Below are 25,795 nucleotides of genomic sequence, written 5' to 3'. Positions count from 1 at the left end.
GGGACCAGATGACTTGCTCCAATTTATATTTCTTTGTCCCTCAGCAACAACAAACTTGCCTATCCTTCCTCTAAGTACCAAGATAGTTTTGCTAAACCTCGGGATCCTTGGCGATCGGATACAGGCTTCGCTAAATTACCATGCACTGAGAGACCCCCTGGTGAGCGCGCTCAGATGTTGCCCTTCTTGTTGATGAGTACAGAGCAGCATGTGAGAGCTCCATCCACTTTGACCTTCTCCATGTTGGACACGGGGATCAGCATGTGGTCCTTTAACTTCTCGAACACCTGCGGTACACACAGACAAGGATGTCATTGGAAAAACTAACATTCTGATATTTTAGATTCACATATTATTGAAGGCTATTATTAAAGTATGTCAACTGAAATTTAAAAGACCACGGTGTTCAGCCAAATATCATTGGAAAAGCATGTTTTAATGCTATATTTGGGAATCAAGAACCTGCCCTTCTACCTAAAAAAAAAAAAAATCAAAATAGATATCGTCATGGCAACAGCTGTTCCTGTGTTGCCTCCTGACTCTGCTCTTGGGTACCACATCTAGTGTGACAGGTATTGACCAGCCAGCAATACAACAAGCCCTTTGGAAAAGGCTAAAGTACAGCTCAGTTGGCAGTAGTTAAACTGAAAGGGTGAACTTGTGCAACACTTGAGTTTGTTTACTCTACTTGTCAGGTCGTAATGTTCTGTGATATAAAAGCCCTGAAGAGAGACACAAACTGTAAAGTAGGAGAACAAGCATTTAGGAAGATTTCCTGTTCTTGCGGCAAAATATAAAAAAAAGATGGGAGTGAGAACTATTACGACATTCTCAAAAGACCCTCTTAAAGTAGTGTGTCACCCTGTGGACATTTTCCAGAAGAAAACCAGTGTTTTCCTACCAGACTTCCAAACCAGGATATTTTTCTCTTTAAACTCTCATTTTAACCCTGCTGTGATACTGAGCGAGGCCTTGCGGCACAGCCAGAGGGACCAGCTAAACAAATTCTTATCTCATGATGCAATATGGCTGACGAAGCCTCTGGTGATCCAAATGCCATGTTTAAAGACACCGCACTCATGTGCCTTATACATATTGATTCTTCTCTATCCAAGACAGTTTGTGTAACGTGGGCAGGAGTACAGGTCAGGGCCCTTCTTAAGTAATTTTAAAAAATGGCACTGCACCATCCTACTCTTCTGTGACACCATTATACCACTTAAAAATATAGTGTTTATGCATATTTCTATACACATTTTCGCATAGTATTTGGTCACAATTTATTGGACAATTTATTGGATACATTTATATTTTGTGATGACACTAAATGAGTTCAGGGATCACTAATGTTCATCCTGAGGGGAACATGAATGTATATACCAAATTAAATGGCAATCCATCCAACAGTTTTTAAACATTTCACTCTAATAAAAAGAAAAGTCAACTTCATTGTGACGCACACTACAGTAAAAGTTGGGGGATCACCAAAGTTGGACATAAATATCCTCTTGGGAATATGACACCGCCATCCAAAGAAACGGTTTATACAACATTGGGGTCAACTCGGGGAAGGTTGTGTTTTTGCATAACTCCATCAAAACAACCCCACTAAATCCCCTGCTGTTTATAGCATCTCCACCTAAAATGTTTTCTTTTTTTTTCTTTCTTTTTTTTACATTTCCAGCTGAGTTCTCATTACTGCGGTGGCATGGTCCCACACTGTAGGAGCTGCTATATTTCACTGGGCTTTTTGTCTGCTCAGTTTCTTTATCTCCAAACAGAGCCCTCCAAAGCCGTCGCCACTGCTAACCATTAAAGATGCCCCGTCTCCACCCACTCCGACCCCCACCAATCCTCTCTCATGACCCCATGCCTTTGTTAATGTAGAACTCTTATGTAACTTCACAAGCAAACTAAAAATAGACCGGAGATTAGGACAGACAATGTTTAGAGTTAGAAAGCAGAAGTCTTGCAGAGTGTCTGGAACTGTACTGATAAATCTCTACATCTCATTGGAGGAACAAGCAACAGGTTCCCTTGGAAAACATGAACAAACTGTAGACTTATTGTATAGCAAGGCAACTCTCAACTATGTGCCATTCATATTTTTTTCACTTTCTTTAAGCTACAATTCCTAAACACAGGTTTGGACCAAAAATTGGTTCCAGGCCAATTTCTGGTGGGTTTGAAAATTATGAAGGAAACTAGATCATGGAACAAACATAAATTCCTCAAATATTGCTCCAAATGGTCCGTTAAAAGGTGCTTCCAAAGCAGGAAGCACAAGGTACACAAATAGATTTTTATTATGCTCAAGTTGAATTCCCTTAGTTAATCTTCCTGGAAAAAACTAAGCCTTTGCCATGGATGTAAGTCCAAAGACGTATAATTTTGTGAATTCTTCCCTCTAAAAATAGCTGGCAGAGGTAGGGGTTTTAACCACAGAGTACATTTTGAGGTCTGAGCACTGTCTCTGCAGATTGTAGGGTGCTGGGTTCGATCATGTGAGAATCATTTTGACTTGTGATTTGGAGTGACCCCAAAGCATCTAAATAACACGGCTACTGCTCAGCCTTTCCAAACCCCAACAGACAAAGTGAGACAATAACATGTGATTCACGGTGAGCTGCTGTGGAAAAAAACATGCAAGTGTCATGAGTGAAAAGCACGTCTTTACGGTGTTTGCAGATAGGTCATGGTTTGTCTGAAAGAAATTGAAGAAAGGTTGTGGTTGTATGTGTTACACTGTTAGAGATGAGTTCTGCCAGGTATATTGAGCCAGCATACACATTCATGTCCCTTTTAGCTCTGGTTTGGTCTCCAACAACTGCTATTTATTGCCGGGCAGGACGCAAACATTGGGGTCACTAATGAGAGAGGTGAGACCAAACAGTAAAGTGTTGACGTGTCACGACATGACGAATGACTGCTTTCATTTAATCCGTTAAAATATTGATTACAGCAGCTTTAAGAACTATTTTTTGTCAACTTTGATGATGTACTCAAGTTCTAAAGGGGGGGGGGGGGGGGCACCCAATGTCTCTGGCTCCTAGTCTGTGGTTTGAATCATGTCCACAGAAGGTCACTTCTCATAAAACTGCAGTTTCCTTTGTTATAAAACACAGTGCTGGCTGTGGTTGACCTGCGGCAGGCTCTGTAAAACAACCACATACTCTAGATTCTGCAGGCTTTCCCTCTCCAGCCAGTTGTTTATCTCAAAGGTCTGGACAGGATGGACAGCAACAAAGGCAAGTGCTCTTTAAATTTAAGCCACTAAACCAGTCTGGTTGTCCTGTCGTCGTTTCTTCCTCCCAAAGGTATAACCTCAGGATTGTAAATCAATGTGTGATTGTGTGTGTGAGATAAAGTTACTGTGTATGGATGGGAAATGAGCTGAGCATTACCTTCACACTCTCCGGAAACTCCTCTGCTGTGGGGTGCAGAAGCACATGTCCCTTATTAGGTAGGTTCATGTAGATGCAGTTTGCAGCGAGGTCATCAGGCACCGTCAGTTTGTCATAGCGATGGTCACTCATTTGCTGCATGATCTACACCCACACAGATAAGCGACAGACAGGAAATAGACTTTAAGGTAAACAAACGGCAGGTTGTGGGGCGTGCACATGACTTTCAGAGAGACAGACAGAAAACATCAGTTATCCAGACTATCAGGCACTTTGAGTCTCAAGCAAGGCCACAATACCAAAGGCAGCACCACGTCTTTCTGCTTGCCAAACCACTCTCGGGGCCTGGAGGGCCTTAATGGAGAACACAGGAGCAGACAGACATTCTTTCTCAGCAGATGTCATGTTATTTATGTAATCTGAAGGAGGTGAAGGTGGGACAGGCGGCGGGGGGAGAGAGGCTGAGAAGACGCCCATGTTGCCAAGTGGAAGTCGGGGGGCAAGGATGTTATGACCAGAGGAAAGGCAGGTGCCTCTTAATGTTTATGAGCAGAACATCTGCGGACGGATACTTCAGAGACGAGAAGGGGAGGGGAGGTGGAAAGCAAGTTAAAACAAAATTCCAAAGGGTCAACATTCAGAAAAGGTATTTTGAGAAGTGAGATTTTCACAAGATATAGACTTTTCTTTGTGCTTTTCTACTACTCCTTCTGTCATCATCTTTAATCATGGACATGGTTAGTTGGCTATTTGCTTAAGATAAGGAGTCAAAAAGGTCACTATAAAAGTTGAAATTATGAAAAAAGAAATGTAAATTTTGTAGATCAGACTTTGCTCATATTAATTACCAAATGCAACGTACATGTATGGGACCAAAGTGCATCAAAAATGTAAAATGTGTGACGTCTGTGGATGTGATGACACAACTACCAATGTGGGAGGAAAATATGAGCTTTGTGAGCACAATGGGCTTTGTGGCTAAATATGTTTTCATTTCACTTCCCACTGCCTGGATCTAGTATAGGGACGATCAGGGTGTTTACTGAGACGGGAAAGGCCTTTTCCTTTGTGAGTTATATAGAAATATGGATTACTTCACATTATATTACCTGCATAATAAGATGAATGCACTCACACTTCTTGCACCCTGAAAGAAATGAGCTATTGTCATGTAAATAGATCTCCAACTGATCCAACCCAAAAGCAAATGTGCTGTTCTAAATACTCTGTTAGGGCTTTCCTGGGAAAATCTACTCGGCACACAATAGTGACACATTTTATGTTTCTGGCAGCAGCAATAGTGCTTGGTTGGAATAAATAGAAGAACAATCGTGAGGTTCGTATGAGCAGTAAATCACATCATTAAATAGAAAACCCAAGGAAAAAGACTAGACGCATTGTTAAATAAGTGATCTCTGGGAAATGCCGGGCAAAGCCAACACAGTAATGAAAGTTTTGCTCCAACAATGTTAAAAACAAAGAATAAAAAGAAGTAACACCAGTATAGCATAGCTGACTAGCCATAACTAATTTTTTGATGAATAAAAAGTAAATTAACAATCCCTGCTAACGACCCAATACATTAAAATAACTTAATAGGAGCTGATATTGCCGTTTCTGAGTGCAGCGCCGCAGGGTGGAGTACAAGCAGTGTGTACCGTAGTGTACGTCTGGATGTGTGTAACCAGACCAGACACATTCCCAGGTCACTTCTGGGTGTGTTGGATGATTGCAGCAGCCCTAAATGAAAACACTGTCCATGTGCGTGACCGCCAACACTGTCTCTCACACACAGGGGGATTAAGAGTGGCAGAGGGGAGAACAAACGCCGACTCCACCAAAGATCACAGTTCCTGCTTCACTCGCAGTCTCTAAAACATCTCATTTTCTCAATGTAAACAATGGGTGTTAGGAAAATGTCCTACAGCAGGATTTCATCAAGCTTCGTGTAAAGTTGTGATCCATGAAATGCAATTAAATCCTCAGTAAATTCACCTGACTAAAATAACAGTTGGTTCTCTGTTCCATGTCAGTGGGTGCAACCGGTCAATGAGGCCAGATTACTATTACTAACTATTTTTAATACTGAAGAGGACTTCATTTATTGAAATCTCAGGGCATAATAAATAAAAAAAAATCAAGGGCAGGTTATCTTGGTTACTGTATGTTTTTTATAGCAATTCTTAGCTTGTACTTCCAGACGATTTTGCTTACATTGGTTCATCTGCCTGACATCTGTAATATGCCTCAGATTTGTGCAAATGTTTAAGAGCAAAAGATAAAATGGAAAAACCAAGGCTTGTACACTGTCATCCTGGCCAGGCATCAAGTTACAGCAAATCAGCAGCAACTTACTTCTGGACAGTGGCCGAGGTCCAGTTAATACACAGAGTGGTAACTGGGCAGCAGAATGTGCTCAGTCAGAGCTGCTGAAACAAAATATTTACTGGAAGGTAGTAAACTCCCCTCCTGGGCAATCTCGACGAGTTACCAAAAACACTGACAATTTACTGGACCTGATGCCGTCCACAGTGGCCATCGGCATAATCTGTATTTTGGCCCCTGATATGAATATTTATAATTCTCATTGTAGTAATCCTTCCCAGGGAGCCTTTAAAAGTTTTACGATACATCTTTTCACTGATGAACAACAGCAGCATGTACATGACAAATCCTACTTGGAACTAGGAAGGGGAAATTAAACTGAAATTGGTTCCTGTTGATGTACAATAAATGTTTTTTGTTGCTCCTTGACACATAGTTTACTCTGGAAATACTATTGGTCTAAAGGGAGTGTTAATTCCTGCACCCTAAGGTATCTGATGGAAGATGACATTTTGTTATATTATAAACAAACAAGGCAGCAAATCAGAGATCCTGCAATGTAACATATGATATGGTATCAGCTGCTGCCTTTTGACTCTGTAGCTGACTCATAGGCTCAATAACATCATTGGCAAGTAAACACAGTGCTCAAAAGCCATATTCCTGATGATACATGCTGCAAAGCTCATCCCTTTTTCTTAGCCACGCTAGCAGTGTGACTCCAGGGATGACAATGTCTGTTGGTCAGTTGTCCACCATTTAGGCCAGACTGATCTCCACAACTATTGAATAGATTGCCATGAAGTTTTGTAAAGACATTAATGCACCCTTCCTTTCCAGGATGAATCTTAACTTTTCTTCGAGTTTAATGAATACTTTGGTTTATGACTAAATACCTGCTAAACTAATGACATTCCCACCAGCCAAAGCTGTACTTAGTGTTTGGAGCTAATGCTAGAACGCTAACATGCTGAAAGAAGATGATGAATAAACATTATACCTACTATACTTCACCTTGTTAGCGTTGTGAGCATGTTAGCATGCTGCTGTTAGCATTTAGCTCAAAGCACCACTATGCCTCAGTACAGCCGTTAGCGTGGCTGTAGACTCTTTTAGTCTTGTTCGATTATTGTCTCAGGAAAAGACAAGGCGACAATTCAGAGACCTAATTCTAAATTATCTATTGAACATACTAGATAACAATAGACTGTAGATAACCCATCAATTTGTTTATCAAATTTCAAAGTTCATCAAAAAATGTAGAATATGTTCATATTTTGGTAACTTGCTTGTGTATACATTTGTGATCAGGATTTGGTCATCACACACAACTCATCCTGATTACAACCTTCACCATGTTGTCACCTCATTATCTATAAAAACCCAAGCGTGTAAACATCCTTGAGGTAAAGTTTAAACCCTGACCAGTAGGGAGTAATGACCTCATGAATCAAACAAGGCTGAGTAAAGGGATGACTGGTGAGCTAGAACCTGCCCTGTGAGTCCCCTATAGGGAGGGAATAAGTGTGTGAGAGAACAGGGAGTGGGTGCTGCAGCCTCTGACAAGAGGTGGTATTTCGGGATGATGACTTCATAAGTAAAGCTTGGCAGTGACAGCGGCAGATGGATGACGAAATCCATCCGGTCAGCGTGTATTCTCATCCATGGGAGAGCTAAACACAGACAGGAGACTACACCTGGCCTTCATACACACATTCTGAGCACACATCCAGATAAAGACGGAGCCAACGGAGCAACTGCAAAAGAGTGAAAACTAACAGCGTCACATGTCAGTGAGATATACAAAGAGTAAGTATCGGCTACAGACCTTCTATTCTAAATCCACATTGCCAACAGGTCAGGGTCTCCTCTCTTGTCTGATTATTTTATACTAGCAAAATTCTAGCTCCCTAAAGACAAACTCCGGCTCCAACTTTAATTTGTACAAAGTGTCTTTGTCCAAGGGTACGCAGACAAGGAGCCTCATTGCCATAAGAGCTGCATCCACATCCAAAACAAGCACTTTGAATTCATTAAAACAGCATTCATGAGATCTCACTCCCCCCACAATGAGAACATTACCTAATTACAAATCCAGGGTTGTTAAAAGCCCTTTAAAACAGGAGCTAATTGCCGCAAGAGAGGGTGACGTAAGCCGTAATTAGAAAGCAAGCAGTCTGTCATTAAGTGTCCTCGCTCCAGTAGCTAATTACTGGGGTGATCAAACAGGCAGGAATCTTAATAAGTCAACACTGGAATATAAAATCAATTAGTGCATGTGTTTATGCACACAGTCTTGACTTCTTTTGTACACCTAAGCTATGCAAACATGGATACAAAACCAACATGTCTGACCTTGTGCTGATCTCAAGTATTTTGCTTTATTAAGATGTGCTCTCAGATGGTCTGGTTGTAATTGCCACCTAATAGGCTCTTACTTGACTTAAAGTAACCTTGTGTAAGGTTGGGCCAGTAGGGGGAGATATCACACTAGGAGGCAAATGAAAAGTCCTGCCAGGGAGGACCTATCAAGGCCAAGGGTGTGTTTGTGTGTAAGTCTTCATACGTATGTAATTAAACATAGAGCATATGTGTCTATGCTGTGTTAATATGACATTACATATCCCCCTGTATTTCAGTCATGTGTGCTGTGAGAAAAGTTTGCGTATAGTCTTGTGTTTTAATGTGTGGGAATTTTAGGGATAATTCCATCAGAGGGATGGGCTAAGATGTATTACGTTCTTTGTGAAAGCGACCAATGACCAATCTTTCTCTTTCAGGGTGTAAACTGCCTCTTGTTCATGTTGAGTGTGTTCAGCATCCCCTGGGTTTATTTTTTAAGGGCTATTGTTGCGATGGAGCTCGATCGATTCAGAAGCCTTTTATGGGCTAATGAGCTCAAGCTGTTTAATGGAAGGACAATACCTTTGTAATTGAAGCTGGAGTGTAAGCACCAGGGGCAATCCCCTTAGATTAGCTGAGAATATGAATTAATGAGGAAAGGATTAAGATGACAGGTGGTCTCAATGTACTTGCAGTGGGAAGCAGCAATCAAGTTGTAAGTAAGGGAGTCTGCTCTGAATCAACACGTGTGATGTCCTGTCTTGTAGTGTTATTCTTGCTGAATACTTTGCAGAAAGGGGGGAAAAAAAGAGCTGGGCTCCTAATACCAACAGCATCGAGCCAAGAGTCACCCCAAAAAAATAAAAAATCAGCTGCGTCAATGTGCGTCACAGTTATATAAACAATGGCACTACACTGATTCAGTGGTTTCCATGACTACAGCTGGGGGAAGCATAGCGATGGGATGATGCTTTGCTTTTACTGCACTGTACAACACATACATACACAAATTCCATACTTTGAGGGCTTTCTGTGCTGGTTCACTGGAGCCGATTACAATAAGGCCGGGTCCTCCCATACTGCAGAAGCTTTTCAGGTGCAGCCCTTCCAGCACGGGCACAGTTGACACAGCGTAGTCCTGCAAAACACAATCCAATTAGGTGAAGTGAAAACTGAATATTATGGATAGGACAGAACCAGGTAATAAAAAAATGATTTCAATTAATCGCAGCTCTCTCTAGGGTCAAACTGTTGAGCAGGAATCACTTTGTGGTTTCAGTTTGTGGTGTCATACATTAAGAGCCCGCCTCTACATTTGCTGACATGCTGTTTCCTCACAATCATACTTCTACATAGGAGGTTTTCAACTGAGGTTACAAAAAGAGACAAACCTTTTATACTGTATAGCAATGTAATAACCCTATACATAAACTGTGGTAATATTGCCTCACATATATCTACAAATACAAAATATTTGAAAACAAACGTATATGTAATTAATCCAAATAAGATAATCTTTATAAAAAGAAAGGATTGGATTGTACAGGTGCGACAACTTAGTGAAAGTCTTCCTTTGTCAGTAACAATGCTTCATAATCCTTTAAAACCACAACAAAGCGCTGCAGCTCCAGTCAGCGTAAGTAAAATTATGTAATATATGTTGTTTTGTTTTTTTATCATAAAAGATTCTAAGAGCACTGTGGTGGTGTGTGCAGGATCGTTAAACTGGGTCTAACGTGGCTTTTAAAATGAAGTAGTGAGCAGCTCAGGGGCAGAAACAGCAGGAGTGTCTGGGAGATGATGTTACTGAGCCCAGGGCTCATGGGGTTATTACCGAGCAACTTGTAGGAGCCTGATTGGAGAGGCTTTTTCTGGCTGCAGGATGTTGCATACCACGTTACAAAACAACACGGCATATAAAAATGCCATAGGTGTCTTTAAAATATAATTAAAGTCTTTTACAACTTTGTTTCCCATCTTAAGTATCTCTATAATATTAAAAATTCACGACTAAACAAGCAACAATTAAAGTTATATTATTAAGGTATTACCTATCAACAATATACAGTATATAAAATATCAGCTAGTATGCTTCTTTAGGACTGTGTGAGATCACATTTAATGAACAGTAGCCTATCAACATCGGCAAACAGCACTAGCTCATCACATTTATTTGCGCTGCCAACTTCCAATCAGTGAGAAAAGCAAGGAGAAAATCACATAGAAATACATCATATGAAATGACGAAAGCCTTTCAAACCATGGCAGAAAATGTAGAGGTTATGTAGGATCACATCGCTCATAGAACGAGGCCCATTAAGACAATGTGTTTTCAGGGTCTTTACATCTGTAAACTTTTCAGATAAAAGCATTGAGCCTGCAATTACATCCATATTGATTTATATGTTCGATATTAATGCAGCCTAGGATCATTTCTACAGTACTGTATAGGGACCTATAGTGTTTTATTTATGTAAGCCTTCAAACAGCTGATTTCGGGCCGACCCCTTCATTAAAATGCCAGTTGAAAGCCTCCATGTTTTAAGAATTAAAGCCTTGGGTTCATACTTGAAGAATTATAGCATAGCATACGCTGCTGAAATAACACCATTTTACCACTGACTTTGTTTTGATTTTGATTCACTCATTTACTGGACTGCAAGAATTTCCCCACTTTTAAGTTGATTGATGAGCATTTGATACATGATACAGATTGTGACAGACGTACTGTAAGCCTTTCAAGAATCGCAAATGCCAGAGTTGGGTCCTATAGAGATTTGTAAACCTTGAAGTGATATTGACCTCTAATTTGAATTATGATAGGATATGAGACTTCAAGCTTATTTGCCAAGACCTTTCCTTCCTAAATCTACGCGAATGCATTTATATGAGCATATCAATTTAGGTTTGTGCCTAAGAACTGACATCAGTGTGTTTTCTTAATCACACAATGTGTTTTGAATTGGTTTTTATAGCTCTTAGCTTCATAAAACACCATGAAGTATTGTGAACATTCTCCATAGTTTGACTCTTTTGTGACATTTTCCATTCAAGTATATGTTAACACTTCTCAGGTACTGCATCATTAGCTCAATTAAAGCACTATGATTCACTGAAATTGTTATTGTGACTGAATGACCAAATAGCACTTGGCATTTCATCATGCGAAAAACTGAAATTACTCCATCCTTGATGTTTTCCTGACCTCTTTCCTTGGCACTTGTTTAGAAAATACAAAAGGGCAACTGGGAATTATCCAATCTGAACTTCCTTCAAACCTTATCCATGAACAGGAAGTTTTCTTGCAGTGCAAAATTAGAAATACGAGTCAGACCTTTCTCCTTGTCAAGATAAATCCTCATGGGAATTAAGGGAGAGATAGAGTGGCTTTTCATCTGCACCAACAGGCTGACTTACTGCTATGTTGTGAACAGACCCTATTCACCACCCCAGAAGTTCATATTTGTGTCATATTGGTACCAGTTAGGGGTCAACACCTCTAGCTGTAGACAAAAATAAGTGGCTTGGCCTCTATATCACTTCTTCCCAAACAAACCGATTCAATCAACAGCTACATCTGCTCTGACCTCTGAAAGGACCATAAAGAAAAGAGCTCTGACATCTGTACGTAGTTGTTGAGTGCTAAACAAACCTGGCAACCAAGTGATTCTTAATTTGATAATGAAAGGAAAAAACAACAGTGATAGGAGGAATCAATCTGATAAAAAACGGAAAGAACAATAATGGACGCTCAAGTGATTTTTCCTAGTGTCATTTGCCAGAGACGCATCATTAAGTCCTGTCTTATCAAAGAAAAGAGAAAACACTGAGGAATCCATAATAAGGAATTCAAATCAGATACAGATGGGAAGAAGGAAGCACACCAATAAGGCCATTCAGGTTACCGTAATGTGTTGAACTCTTGACATCATGACCCACCTCTGAACTTGTGAGCCAGCCGGCTTTTCTCTTTTGTTACAGTCTCTTAGAGCAAATCCAAAAGCGATACGCATAAAGTCTGCAGTATGAAACGTCTTGACATTACAATAACAGTAAACAGGACAGATAGAATCAGTCTGTGTTTGTGACCCACACCGTGACCCTGTTTGCAGGCTGCATGCCTAAATCCTTCCAGTTATAGCCTGAATCTGTTGTTTCACTGATGTTTTGGGATATTTTGTTGAGTATTTCCTTTCGATGTGTGTGCCATGTGTGAGAGGTGATTGTTGAGCTTGAATGTGGCTATCAACGTCTTGCCACAGCGCATGGGAATTAGTCAGTAAGTAGCTGAAAAGGAAAATATGATGAAATACAAAATCATTGACATCAGCAAGGCTTGAAAAGACACACAGACCGGGCGTATACACTTACCGTTGCCTTTTACTTAAAGGATTAAGCTTGTGATCAATATTTTGCTTACCGTCAACAAATACAATGAAAAGACCAAAACGAACAAGGCGTCTCTCAATACTCTCTGAAATCCTTAAATGGGCCAAATGTATATGCTTTCATCTTAAAAAATTGTAAATTTCCTAAAATAATTGATATGTTAGTTTTTAGCAAACGTTACTCAAGTAATGCACTAATTTAATGTTAGCAGGACAGTGTACAGTGTGTGTAAAGTTCAACAATGAAAGACCCCAGGTTAACACTGTGGGTCACTGATTTGTTTAAATAGTTTTTGAACAACAGTGGAAGTCTAGTAATAAGCTTTATCCGGCTCTGGCAACACAGGCAGTACATAAATAGTTGGTGGGTCAATTAGTCGTTGATTTTGGTCTTTTCATGGGATATGTTGACAAAAAGAAAAACATAGAATATCATCTATCCTATTGAAGATGAGTAAATTAATGATGATGTAACATTTGTCCAATTTAAACGGAGAAAAGACTCACTCTCAAGACTTTGCCTCCAGTGATCAAATCAACAACAAAATAGCCAACAGTTCATTCATTTACTTACAATGTAAATGATGAAAGACTGAACTTTGACATGGAAGTAATGATTGATGATGATAAAATCTACAATAGTTAATGAGGCAAGTGTTTGCTCTCCCAAATCACCTTTTAGATCAGGGTCAACAACTGCTTGCTTCATCACTGTAAACAGGGGTGGCAGATGCTTGCATTAAAGGTGCTATAGGTAGGATTGTGAAAATCCAGGACTTAGCCAAATTACTTTAACATCGACAACTTCTCAGTCCCTCCCCCTTTCCGCTAAAGCCCAAAACTGTCTCCTAAGCCCCTCCCCCCAGAAGGGAGAATGAATGTGTGTGCATGAGCAGTGATTGACACACAGTTAGACACCCCCCCCCCCATATTATAATAGATGTTTACAGTTTGTTGCACAGCCCCAAAGTGGCTATACCCATCAATTAATTCAGGTTAAAGTACATTGTATGTACTGCGCATGTATATTATGTAATGGGTCGCTTAGACACTCACTTCAGTCAGTTTCGAGCAAGGTAACTCTACGTTTATTTATGCTTTCTGTCTATATAATGGACAGAAAGCATGGGGTGGAGGGAGGCAGAGATGGATGGAGGGAGAAATGGAATTAGAGAGAACAGGATGAAAAAAGCAAGATGAATGGAGTGATGATGCTGTTATCTTCCTGGCCTGAAGCGAAAATTGATAACATGTTTATATCTTTCTTTCTTGTTTGCGATGTCTGATTGCTCACAGCAGGCTTGTGCATTTAAGAGAATTCAGAAGGCAGGGTGGTGGTTGTATATTAAAAAAAAGATATTTCTGTTAAAGCACCAAAGCACTTTTCCTCTTCCGTCCCCCTACAGGTTGGAAGCAGAATTGTCCATTGCCGTTCTCATTGAACTACAGATCCACTACCCGATCTGGCAAACTTGCATAGCGCGGTGTTAGCTGATAGAGGGCCGTAAAGCGAATGCAGAAGTGCCGTTCACCCTGTTACGAGTTGATGAACCACTGAAACGATTTTGGAAACATTATTTTAAGGTACAAAATAATCTTTGGTGTTGCTTTAAGATATTCACTCACTCATAAAGTAAAGTGCCAATAACAACGGATTCAAAACATATTTTCATAATGATTAACAGATTTTCAGCTCCTTGTTTTGGTTTTATGGCCTGAAACTAACATCGGTCTTAACAGTGTTGTTTCCAGCTGCAGCAAGCAGATGTTTTGTGCAAAAAAGCTCTGGTTGCCATGTCAACTTTATAAGGTGATAATATGTCAATATTATAATATATATTTAGAGTTTTTTGGGCTGCCCCAAAGTGGCTATACCCATCAATTAATTCAGCTTAAAGTACATTGTATGTACATATTTGTGCATGTATATTATAACATTATAACGGGTCGCTTACACACTAACTTTAGTCAGTTTCGAGCAAGGTAACTTTACGTTTATGTGCACCATTTAAACTCACCTTAAATGCATCTGCTAGGATCTCTGCTCCTCTCTGATTGGTCCGTTTGGAAAGGCCCACAAAGAACTCTCGACCTGAAGAAAGAACGAGACGCCACTGAAGTTGTGTAAGCGAATATCAATTAAATTAAACTCAATTCAATTTAATTCAATCCAAAACGCAGCTCGCCACAGATCAACAGATACATACACAATATATAGTAACTAAAAACTATCAAAGGCTAATAGTTTAAAAAAAACTATATATGGACACCTGCATATAGGACTTATAGTAACAATTAGCATAATATTTGCAGTATGAACAGACATACAACATCTAAACAGTTCTAAAATCTGTTAAATCTACAGTCATAAAGTCTAAAAATCTTGAACACCAGCAATACAGTGAGCCTGTGGATCTACTGTAGGTGAACACTGCAGTCACCAGAGTGCACAGTTTATGCATGCCTGTGAGAAAGGCCAACTGTGGTCAGAATGGTGGGGCATAAGCAGACAGAGCCCTGGATGCCTGGCGAGGCTGCAGCAGCACACTGAGCACCGGGATGGGCTCCTAACCTAGCTGCTGAGGCTTTACAAAATGAGTCGTTAGCCGGGGTCTTGCCAACAGGAAATGTTTCTAGCTCTGCCATGTGAAACCGATTTCAGCTGGAAGGAACGAGCGCATAGAGCCAGTGTCTAGAAACCCAATTAAGTGTACGATACTTTTTTCCCTGTGGCTTTCGCAGTGTTAGATGACACTGACCCACATTGTAACTCACCACACAACTGTGTCCACAATTCTCTGCCCTCACCAAATTTTATTAACTGATGCCAGAGGAATAAAAGTCCCATGGTGAGAGCGTGGAGTCCTGCTGCTGCGATTTGACCAAACAGTATGGTACACAGTGTTTTTGCTAGAGAACATTTTTTGAGGGAAGTTCTGCTTAGTGTGCTGAGGCACCAGGTCATCGAGGTTGTACAGAGGAATGTTTGTGTGGAGGATCCCGAAACACAGACACAAACTTACAGACACACAACCCTCTGTTCACTTAGTAAACTGAGTGTGAGCTGAGACTACTCACACTCTGCTATCTCACTGCTCTCTAATCTTTTCTGTTTACAATTACATCCTCTTATTTGTACTTAAAATCTACAAGCACATGCATAGTTCTTGGAGGTAATGGATTACAGTAAAACCCAAGTTCATCGGTGGTTAGTCAGTTGTCAGACTTCTCCCTGACCCGTTACCATGTTTTGAATCCAGAGTGACATTTGTAAAGTGTATCAAGTTAGAAATAAGACTTTTGTATTTTAATGAGATGCAAAAGTAATGGATGAGACAGAGGCAAACACAACACAAAGCATCCTGTTGGCCGATTTCATCAGACTCCTGCAAGCCAATCAGAACGATGTAAGTTATTTTGCTGCTTTACAATATTATACAATATAATGGTCTGAGAATTTCTGCGTTTGTTTATGGCCTTTCGTGGAAAACTCTTAAGTAGAACGCACGTCATTACTGACCTCAATCATTGAAGCAAAATGGAAAAATATTTTTTTAAGCTGTTCATGAGAACAAAAAATGTACTTATCTGTGTGCTGATTGATTTAAATGCATGCCATGCAGGAAATCAAACTAAAAGCATCCAAGCTTATAATGGAAATATTTCATTTCTGTTGACAGTGTGGGAAGCAATGTTCATGTGCCATGATAATGTAAACTGGCATTTGAGAAAACATGGAGAAAAGCCCTGGCCCCATGGCCTTTCACTAGTTCCACTTACATGGCACATTTTACAGTTTACAAGTTAACAAACTCTAAGAAAATCAGGCAACATTACTAGTATGTTGTTTAATCCATCCATGTGTTAAATACTTAATGAAGATGTTTGTTTTTCTTTTGCTGTAGATCCTGATTTAGATACGTTAAATGAGCTATAAACCTTTGATTTTGTGTTTTTTGTTGTGTAATGGTACTCATGGTAGCTTTTACTGTTAAAATGAAGTTGTACAACACTTTGGTCTATGTTAAATCATGTTGACCAATTTTTGACTGATTTTACAAAATTTTAGGTGTGCATGTATCCACATTTGCACCCAGTACAAACCGACACAGACAACATAGTACCACCTCTCAAGCCATACAGTATATAAATGCCAACAGTACCCTGTCTCACCTTCACAGTTTCATTTATATATTATATTCATCACCCCTTTAGGGAGAGTGACAGCTATTCTTTTTCTAAAATCTTCTAATGTGGATGGCTTCAGGCTGTTGTTTGACGATGCAGAAGTTTAAGGTGTTCAGTGATTGAGGAGACATAGTTTACCTGTAAAAAGCACATCTCCTCCATCCAGTGTGGCGTTCTCGTCAGTCATTTCCACAATGTTCAGATTCAAATCCTTCAGAGCTCCTTTCATTGCCTCCGTCTGGAACAACCACAAGGACACAAACAAGAAATACACATAAAACATCTGCTGATATTAAACACAAGACTGAACTCTGATGGCGTACAGTAAGCTACACCACCAAATGGCCCAAACCATCAGCATTTCCTATCTTCAAGAATATTATGATATAGTCCAGTTCTAATCAGACATCTGTAAACAAGATGATGAAAATCAGTTTGAGGATTTTCAATGGATATCTGGAAGGCACAGTGTTTAGCAGTACTCAGATTCCTGAGATTGAGCGCAATGAAACCAAACCTTTTTCCCTCCAACAGGTTGCGATGACATCATTTTAATGAGCCATGAAATTATGTCATTTTGGAGGATGTACGTTCAAACTTTTACAAGGCAGTGGCTGCGGAAAATAAGTATGATGAAGGATCAACACAAACTCTAAAAAATCCTCTTCCTGTCCTCATGTTCTGGGTCATTTGTCTTTCATATATTCATAGGAAGGAAGTAAAAGGATGGCTGCCACCCGGAGAGCATTAACACATATTATGAAATGCATTCCCTGGATGGAAAGTGAGGGGGCAAACCACATTTCACCTGCATGTCCTCTCTGCTGCACTCAATACCTAAGGAAAGAGCAGGTCTGCTCTCCTGTCTGACCGCCCAGTGTGCTTTTACTGTCCTGTTTTTGGGGCTCCTGCGGGAGTAGTTTCCAAGGCCAGTCATGTTAGAGCATCAGTGTTTCCACAAGCCCTATCTCACTATGACCTCAGCCTGCTCACTGTGCTTTTTGGCGAACACAATGCTTCTGCTTCTCCTCATTTTGTGGAAGGCCGAACCATGAGGTCATCCAGGTAGACTGCCATGCACTCCCCAGATAAGACAATTAAGGCCTGCATGCACACACATGAATACAAAACTGTCATTTCCTTATGTAAAAAATACATACATAATGGCATTATACACTCGGTTGCCAGTTTAATAGGCACACCTAGCTGCAGTCTAATACAACAGTCTTGCAATAAATCCTAACTTCGACTGTATGGTCATTTTGGGGTTTGTGGAGCTGTTGAATTGTATTGTTATACTGACAAGTGTTTCTACCATTTTTCCCCATACATATCAATGAGGATAGGCTAAATAACACCTATCTGCATAATGTAATAGAGTTCAACAGTACCACAAACTACATCCTACAAAAAAAGCATTCAGTTGATTCAACACCTCTCTACACCTCTTTTAAAAAAAACATTATAACCTTCATTAAGGATTTTAATACAGGTCTGTTGTATTAGACTGCATTAGTTTTAGCTTAGTGTACCTAACAAATTAGCAACTGAGTGTTTATTCAATAATGACATGTATTAGTTTTTACAGCCGTTTGTTTGCATGACTACTTCTTTAATTTACCTTATGACTCAATGGCTCACAACCACAATGGCACTTCCAATCTATTCGCTTTTCAGAAAACAGACCGTGGAATTCCACAGAATCATCAAATCCATTAGTGGTTTCTTAAAAGCTTGGATTTCAACAGTGTGCAGCTTATGGATAAGTATAAGTCCTTCATGCAAAGCAATAACAAACCAAGGCACCGCTAAGGTTTGTAGGCATGTTGGGTGCCAAATAAAAAGGTTGAGTCAGATTCTGAGGAACTATAATATCCAAATGACTTACAGATAACTTGCGCTATGTTGTATTTTCTATGTTTGTTTAGCTGTTCCCAGTCATGTTGCTCAATCACTGATTCATCTGATTCACTAATTTATTGTGAGGAAACCTCAGTTAGTTCAAACTTGTCATGTACAGTATTAACAACAACCTTGTCTGTATGTCTGTGCCAATCAGAGGCCAGATTTGCACAATTAAGCTGGAGAACAGGGACCTACTATTTGATACCCTGTCCAGATCATATTGAGTATAATCAAAACACCTTTACCGACAAGGCCACACACATTATACACACTGTTCCGTGTCTTCACCATCATTATCAGCCACTGTTTTTTCCTTTCTTCTTCTGCTTGTAGCACATTGGAGCCTCCACTATCACAGTGGTCGTCTGCCCAGGAATCTGCAGGGCTGTAAGAAGCAGCTCTTTACCTCAGCTCTCTGGCATTTCCTCTGACATCACTGGAGGTGATGTGACCCAAAGGGTGTTTAGGGCCCCCCTCCTCCCCATGTGAAATGTAATGGCCACTATACACAGACAACAGTGTGATATCTGCTCTGTCTGCGTGTGTGGTAGAGAACATCAATTAGGATGTCTTTCCACACTGACCCAAGTAAAATAATAGCTTTTGAGTTTGGATGAGAGATTTTGTATACACAGAAAATAAGATGTGGACAAAGCACAAATATTTTGGTTGAAAAAGAACAATAACAAACTACATTTTAAAAATAGCATGCATTAGAACCATTCACAGTCACAACATTTTATTGAGGTTCCTCCCCGCTAAAAAGGTTAGTGCACACAGGAGAAGATTGAGTGTAGTGATGTAATGGGCTTGTGTATACAGTTTGTGAATGGTCAGGCATGCACTAACTACCCAAACATAAATTACAGACTAACTTACTATAATTAAACAAAGGTTGTTGCCCAAATCCTGCAAGAGAAACTAGAAACACTAAAATGCTCACAAAGCAGATATTGTGTAATGTCAATGACTATTCCAACATCAGTTTCCAATGACTTAAACTTGCATTTTACATCAGCATCATATATGGGTTCAGCTTGCTTGTCATTTAAGTAGGGCCACCTGTGGCTGAGAGTGACACACTCAGCTGTGTTCTTGTACTGTACGACCAAGTAGGAGCCGGATCTGACCCATATATTGCTTCTAGATTTGGTTCTAGTTTTGTGGGTGCACTCCAGGCTAGCTTTGACCCTGTGCCAAAGTCAGAAATTGAACAGGTAAGCATGGGCTGTTGCGATTTAAGGCACATTTGGGTCAAATTGTTTCATTTCCTGGGTGGTAGCATCAAGGGAAATCAGCAAAAATAGAGCGAATGTGTCCATTTTGCCTTTAAAACATCCTAAATTCCAAAGCATGCGTCCCACATTGTGCCCTGTTGGCTTGAGATCCTGTGCAGGACTTATTGGAGCTAATCTGGTTGGTGCTGAAAATATTCAAAGACACAATGGCCATAGGGATGTACCTGCTCAGCTACAAGGTTCCCATTGGCTGTGGCGTTTAAGCAATTCTCAGCTGGCACCAACAGGCCTGACTTAAGCCAAGAAAACCCTCCTGAAACCATCACACTGCTGACCTGCATTCTTCATGTAGTTTAAGGCACATTTTGACGCTTGTCTTGTCTTGTTGTAGCAGAAACACAGATTCATTGAAGCAGATAACCTATATACTTTTGCGTAGTTGGGTAGTAGGGTTCAATGAGTTTTTTTTTTTTTTGACATGACCCCCTACAATCATTGATATCTCAAGCTGCTCTTTTTTAAGTTGTGGGGGAAAGTCAGTTACCATCAACAATAAAGTGGAAGCATTTAAAGGAATAGTTCAACATTTTGGTAAAAAATTCTGTTTGTACGATAAGCAAAACCTTTGGTTTCCCTGTTCCAGTCTTTGTGCCATGCTAAGCTGACCACAGCTGGCTGTAGGTTCATGTTTACCATAGAGACATGAGAGTGGCATGGATATTCTCACCCACTCCAGGCGAGAAAGTGAATAAGAATAGTTCCCAAAGTGACAAACAATACCTTCAACAGGTGCAGACATTTCAAGTTTCTTTTTTGTTAGAATACACCATCTTCAGGGTGCGAACTACAGGGGAGCTAGCTTAATAAGACATGGGCTCCCCTGAAAACGTGATTTGTGAAATTTTGGGCCATTAATCAGCGTGCTAAGTTCTTGAAATCCATTTTGCAGTTAGCATCATATAGCCATGACAAAAAAAACAAAACAAGGCAGTTTAATTGATTTTGGTTTTACTAAGAAATTCTGTAGTGATGACGTTAATAGCACGACCGATTCACCTGCTGCAAGCCCTGTTGGCACACCTCCCGCCGGGGTGACAACTCAAGAAGAAGCTGAAGAAATAATGTCCTCTCTGGCTGAAGATGGTGGTGGTAACAGCTCGTCAGAGGTCGGTCACGATCCTAACCCCTCTTGCTCCTCTCTCCCGTTATATTGGAACAGCCAGCAGTGGAGAGACTGGAAGAGCCCATATACATGGCTATTTGTTAACCCTTGTGTCGTCTTTAACCCTTGAGAGAGATTATCTATTGATTGATGGAATAGCTGAAAGTATAACGCCTTTGCATCTTGAGCAAAGTCACACTTGGCCATTGGCTGCATCCTTTGGTTTTATTCAGAATAGATGCAAGTAACAGCTGCATGTTTTTCACTTCATTTTTTCACATTTTAATAGCAAAGTTCTTGTTGTTTAATTTCAGGCTGGAGGCAATTCCAGGTGCAACTCCCAATACACTTTTGTTTGCAGAGTAAAGTTGAAGCTAAAATGGAACATGTTAGAGCCCATTTCCCTAGCCTGGCTCTGCCCTCCTACTTACTTCCGCTCAATTTTCATTTCCCTTCAGTACTCCGTCTGGGTTTGCGGTATATTCTTTGGTTTTCTCCGGTCAAATATTTGTAGGTCCAATCAGCGAACAGAGGGAGTGGCTGAGAACGATGACGTTGAGGTCGTGCTCTAGAAAGATGCGAGCGAAGCCATTCGGTCCGTTGTGGCAGCAACGCTGCAGAATATCCAGAAGTTAAAGCCCGAGCGAGAACAATCTTTGCTGAGTTGTGTTGGTGGCCATGATGTTGTGGCCCTCCTCCCCACGGGGTTCGGGAAAAGTTAGATTTTCCAGCCCGCTCCGTTAGTGGTGAAGGAGTTAGCTAAGGCTAACGCTAGCGATGCTAATGCTAAATATAAGCAAATAGTTGTTGTCGGTCTCCCCTCTTGTTGCACATGCGCATGACATACGTCACGACCAAACGTTAGTGATTGGTTATGGCAGATCCAGAGTGGCTCTGGGCAGATCCAATAGTATTAAACCTCAACAGAGTACCTGCCTTCAAGGAAGTTAACACTTGTCAATGGAGAGTGGTCAGACTCTCTGTACAAATGAAATGTACAAGAGTCTGGTCGGACCAGGCTACCATTTCCCCTGCAGGGAGATCACAAACTAAAACCTAAGTGTTGCTCCTCCAAAAGGCTTCAGGCAATACTGTAACTACAGTCTGCACACACTGTGGACACAGCACTTTGTTCAAATGCGAACACGCTGCTGGCAAAACGGTTAAGGATGGAAGCTTGGGGTGCGTCGCTTAGGCCTAATTGAAGGGAGGAATTATGGTATTCTTCGGTAGCCTGAGTAACTTTAAACGGTGTTCATGTGAAATCTCAAAGACAGCCTGATGCTTGTTTATAGACTATTTGTGGGTGGCTGTTTGCTGTTTGACCTATCAATTCCTGTCAATAAAGTATAATAGGGTAAATCCTGTATAGTGCATACACTTGTAGCTGTTATGTATCTTTGTAAGTCATTGTAAGTCACAAGCGCACAACCCCCCCCCCCCCGGTGAAAAAAGTGGGCTCCCCCAAAGGCCACGGTATAGTTCGAACAATGACCATCTTTAGTGGCTCTGTCTTTCCTCGCTGGTCCTTTTTCTCTTCTTCTCCTCCTTCACTGTATTTCTTACTTTCTTTGTCTCTCACATTCCCTCTATTCTCTTTTAGACCCTCGTGGCAGGGTCAAGAATGCTCCTACAGTGGCTTTTCATGCTGAGTGGCCTATTATCTCTCACTGTGAGGGACATCCAATACCCCACCCGGCCTAGGTGCCAACTCTCTTTGCCAGCACCTCTTTCTCCTCTCCCTCCAACCCTCTATTCTCCTGGTCCCCCTGAGGAGCTTGGCCAGGCGACATGCTGTTAGCCAGCACCCTGCTTTGAATGAAAAAGGCCTTTGAAAAATTCATTAGGGGCTGAAGGCTCTGAGATTCAGTCGGTCTGCCTGCCACATTCCTGCCGTTCCAGCACAGGACAGGGGAGACGGAGCAGAGAGAACAACCTTTTATTTGGGGCTTTTTATGGACCCCTTCTCCATTCTCTCGCCCCTGGTACCCGTTGATATCGCATTCTGCTAAAAAGGACTATCAGTCTGATAGAGCAGGGTGCATTTGGAAAGGGAACAGTGTACACAACAATAGCATTCCTGAAGGTCATCCTAGCCTCCCTACACCAGGCAACAGAGTCCCACGCTCCAACATAATGGGGACACAGCATTCCTCTGAGTCTCACACGCAAAGAGGTCAACCTCTTTAAATGACACTTATCGGCTGCAGTTTGTGAATTTATAAAGTGCATGAAATCAATGACATATAATGCCAGACAGTTTGGTTGGTAAAGACAACAAAGAGGACATTAAGCAGTGATTTGAACACAATTGCTAAAACTAATAAGTATCTGTATACATATACGCATGTTTTATTGGGGGCTGGGTGGTACAAGAAAAGAATTCCTCTGAAGGGGTGCCATGGCCTAAAAAGGTTTGGGAACCACTGGCCTAATTTCACATCCAGCAGACATGGAATAACATTAGCATTCGTCAGGAGTTGTTTCTGGCCACCTGGCAATTACAAGTTCAACAATTTACTCTTTTAGCTCTGTTTTGGTCTCCACCAACTCTTGAGAGATCCTATGTTAACCATCTAGTTGCTTACTGTGACTGCTTTGGTATTGAGCAGTGTACAGTGGGTTTATGAGAGCTTTTTTTGTTGAAAACAGCTGCCTGCTGCGGCTGGAAACTGGGTTGATGAGAGTGAACCAAAACAGTAAAGTTGCAGGCCATAAAAACCAAAACAATGAGCTGAAAGACAATATAAATATCCATAGAGCTGTGATAAGCTGCAGAGCTCTGAGAGAAGTAAGTACGATTAAATGGCTCAATTATAGATTTGTCAAAGGTTTGCCAGGGGCAGCTGTTTCACTCAGTGCTTCTTTAGAAAAGAGCGCCTGAAGGCTTGAATAAATGGCAGCCATGAGGGAGAAAATCTACAGAATGTAATGGGGTTCTTACAGGGCTATTGTTACATCCATACACCTCTTACACTCCACTGTATAGCCCTACGTGCACACACTAAACACATAGAGGATGCACACAGAACAAATCTGAAAGTGTGAAGTCCTCTTATCGGAAATCAGTATTTAATGATTTCTTTCTAGTCAGGAAGGAAGAAACCAGTAAGAACAGCAATCACAAGGTACACAGGGCACTCATACATGAGTCACACAGGTGGGTGCATAAATGGAAAAAAGGGCCCAGTCTGATGCTGTCATGGTGGTCAAATGTTAAATTCCTAAGAAAACTAACTGCGAGGGTTTGCACTGTCACAGCCTGTAACGAAAGTATGAAATGACAACAAGTCATTTAGTGGCAGCCAAGAGAAAACAAACCCTCCATGGCCTGTCCTTGTGTTATCCAAACAAATCCTTGGTGTATGTTGGAACATACCTGTGGTTAACCAAGCCATGACATCTTTGCCCCCCCCACATCAGCTTTAGGATTACATAAATGTTGAGAAGTAGGTCAATGTGAAGGCGTGCACAGTTAACAGTAGCGGATCTGAAGACCACAACGATATGGCAGGCTGCCTTGATAAAAAGGGCAGTTTCAGCCAAACTGACTGCAGTGTCAGACTGCTTTTACTTAGGGCTCCCAGGATTTTAGGGCACCAAGGAGGAAAATGCCACACTAGTCCTAGTTGGACACAGTTAAGGCGTCTGAATGGTAAGAGATAGCAGCGAGGCCAGGACTACACAAATCATTTGAAAAGAGACTGAGGAACAAAGTGCAGGGCATTATGCCTCTGATTGTTAAATGGGGTATCTTCAGCTTTGTAAGAGCATACTGTATGGTGTGTGTGTGTGTGTGTGTGTGTGTGTGTGTGTGTGTGTGTGTGTGTGTGTGTGTGTGTGTGTGTATGTGAGTGAGAGAGAGAGAGAGAGAGAGAGGTAATTGCACTTCAGAGAGCTGAGAAAGGCTGCTGTACCCTTCATGTAATTACACATAAAAGTGTGGATGACTGGCTGTGTAGTCATGTAACAAAAATAAAGACTTTGCCGTAATTAATTTTGTATTAGCCACTAGGGATGTTAATTGGCTACTTGTATTATTTTTAGATGGAAAACCAAAATTGAAAGAGAATACCACACTTACATCTCATCATCGTCTCAATTTAGGGTCCTGGGGTGATGATACAAAACGCTCTCTACCAAGAAACACAAGTAGTATTTCCTCATTTTTGTGGGAAGGTTTAAGGTTTGTTATAGATCTAAATGAATTTCAAAGCTGAGATGACCATAAAACCGTTTACACATCCTTGCAGATTTGATGTGTGTTACTGATAAGCCATGTAACTACGGAGGTTCTTAGAAATAATTACAGATTAAGGAGTATCTCTTTGAATGAGGCTTGTAGAATCACTCTTAGATAACACTCTTAACCAGATCATCTGTTATCAGGAAAAAGGAACCCTGCACATTTCTAAGCAGAACAGCAAATAAATCAGGACTTAGAAGTAATGTCAAATATGCAGTAATATATATTTAAAGAGGAGGAGAATACAAAAAGGAAATATTGAGAAACTTCACCAGTAAAGGAGGAGCGACTTCAGTAACATTGTGTACTGTAACACCTTGCTGGTCACAGTGCACGCTCACATAGAGACACCCAAGCAGAGCTGAGTACTGCAAAAATAAACAGAAATATGAGTCTGTCCCAGAGCAAATAAAGTGCTCCCTCCAATCAGCAGGGCTGTAAAGAATGTGTCTGCTGCCTACCTCTCACTGTGATGGCTCCACAAATACAGGAGAGCTGCAGGCTAGGAACAGTTGGAAAACAAAAGGATGGGGGCTGTTGGTTAGGAATGAACGTGAGCCTCCACCATAGGGAAAAACAGAGGGGGCTTCAGTTAA

At 40.9% G+C, this 25,795-nt stretch overlaps 1 protein-coding gene across 2 annotated transcripts in view; it reads right to left on the bottom strand.

Moving 5' to 3' along the window:
• Nucleotides 1-93: 93 nt before the first annotated feature.
• Nucleotides 94-25,795, bottom strand: part of ddah1 (dimethylarginine dimethylaminohydrolase 1) — a 78,625-nt gene continuing 52,923 nt past the window's right edge. For both annotated transcript variants that reach the window (XM_031284032.2, XM_031284031.2), the window contains 5 exons: nucleotides 16,787-16,886; nucleotides 14,479-14,552; nucleotides 9,091-9,210; nucleotides 3,405-3,548; nucleotides 94-287 (listed from right to left, as the gene is read on the bottom strand). In XM_031284032.2, the coding sequence (XP_031139892.2) occupies nucleotides 171-287; nucleotides 3,405-3,548; nucleotides 9,091-9,210; nucleotides 14,479-14,552; nucleotides 16,787-16,877 (546 nt within the window). In that variant the 5' untranslated portion in view covers nucleotides 16,878-16,886 and the 3' untranslated portion in view covers nucleotides 94-170. The remainder of the gene's footprint in view (nucleotides 288-3,404; nucleotides 3,549-9,090; nucleotides 9,211-14,478; nucleotides 14,553-16,786; nucleotides 16,887-25,795) is intronic.

The sequence above is a fragment of the Sander lucioperca genome, chromosome 11, assembly GCF_008315115.2.
Source record: "Sander lucioperca isolate FBNREF2018 chromosome 11, SLUC_FBN_1.2, whole genome shotgun sequence".
Lineage (NCBI taxonomy): Eukaryota > Metazoa > Chordata > Actinopteri > Perciformes > Percidae > Sander > Sander lucioperca.
Note: the sequence above shows the minus strand (reverse complement) of the source record. Positions and strands in the feature narration are given on the sequence as shown.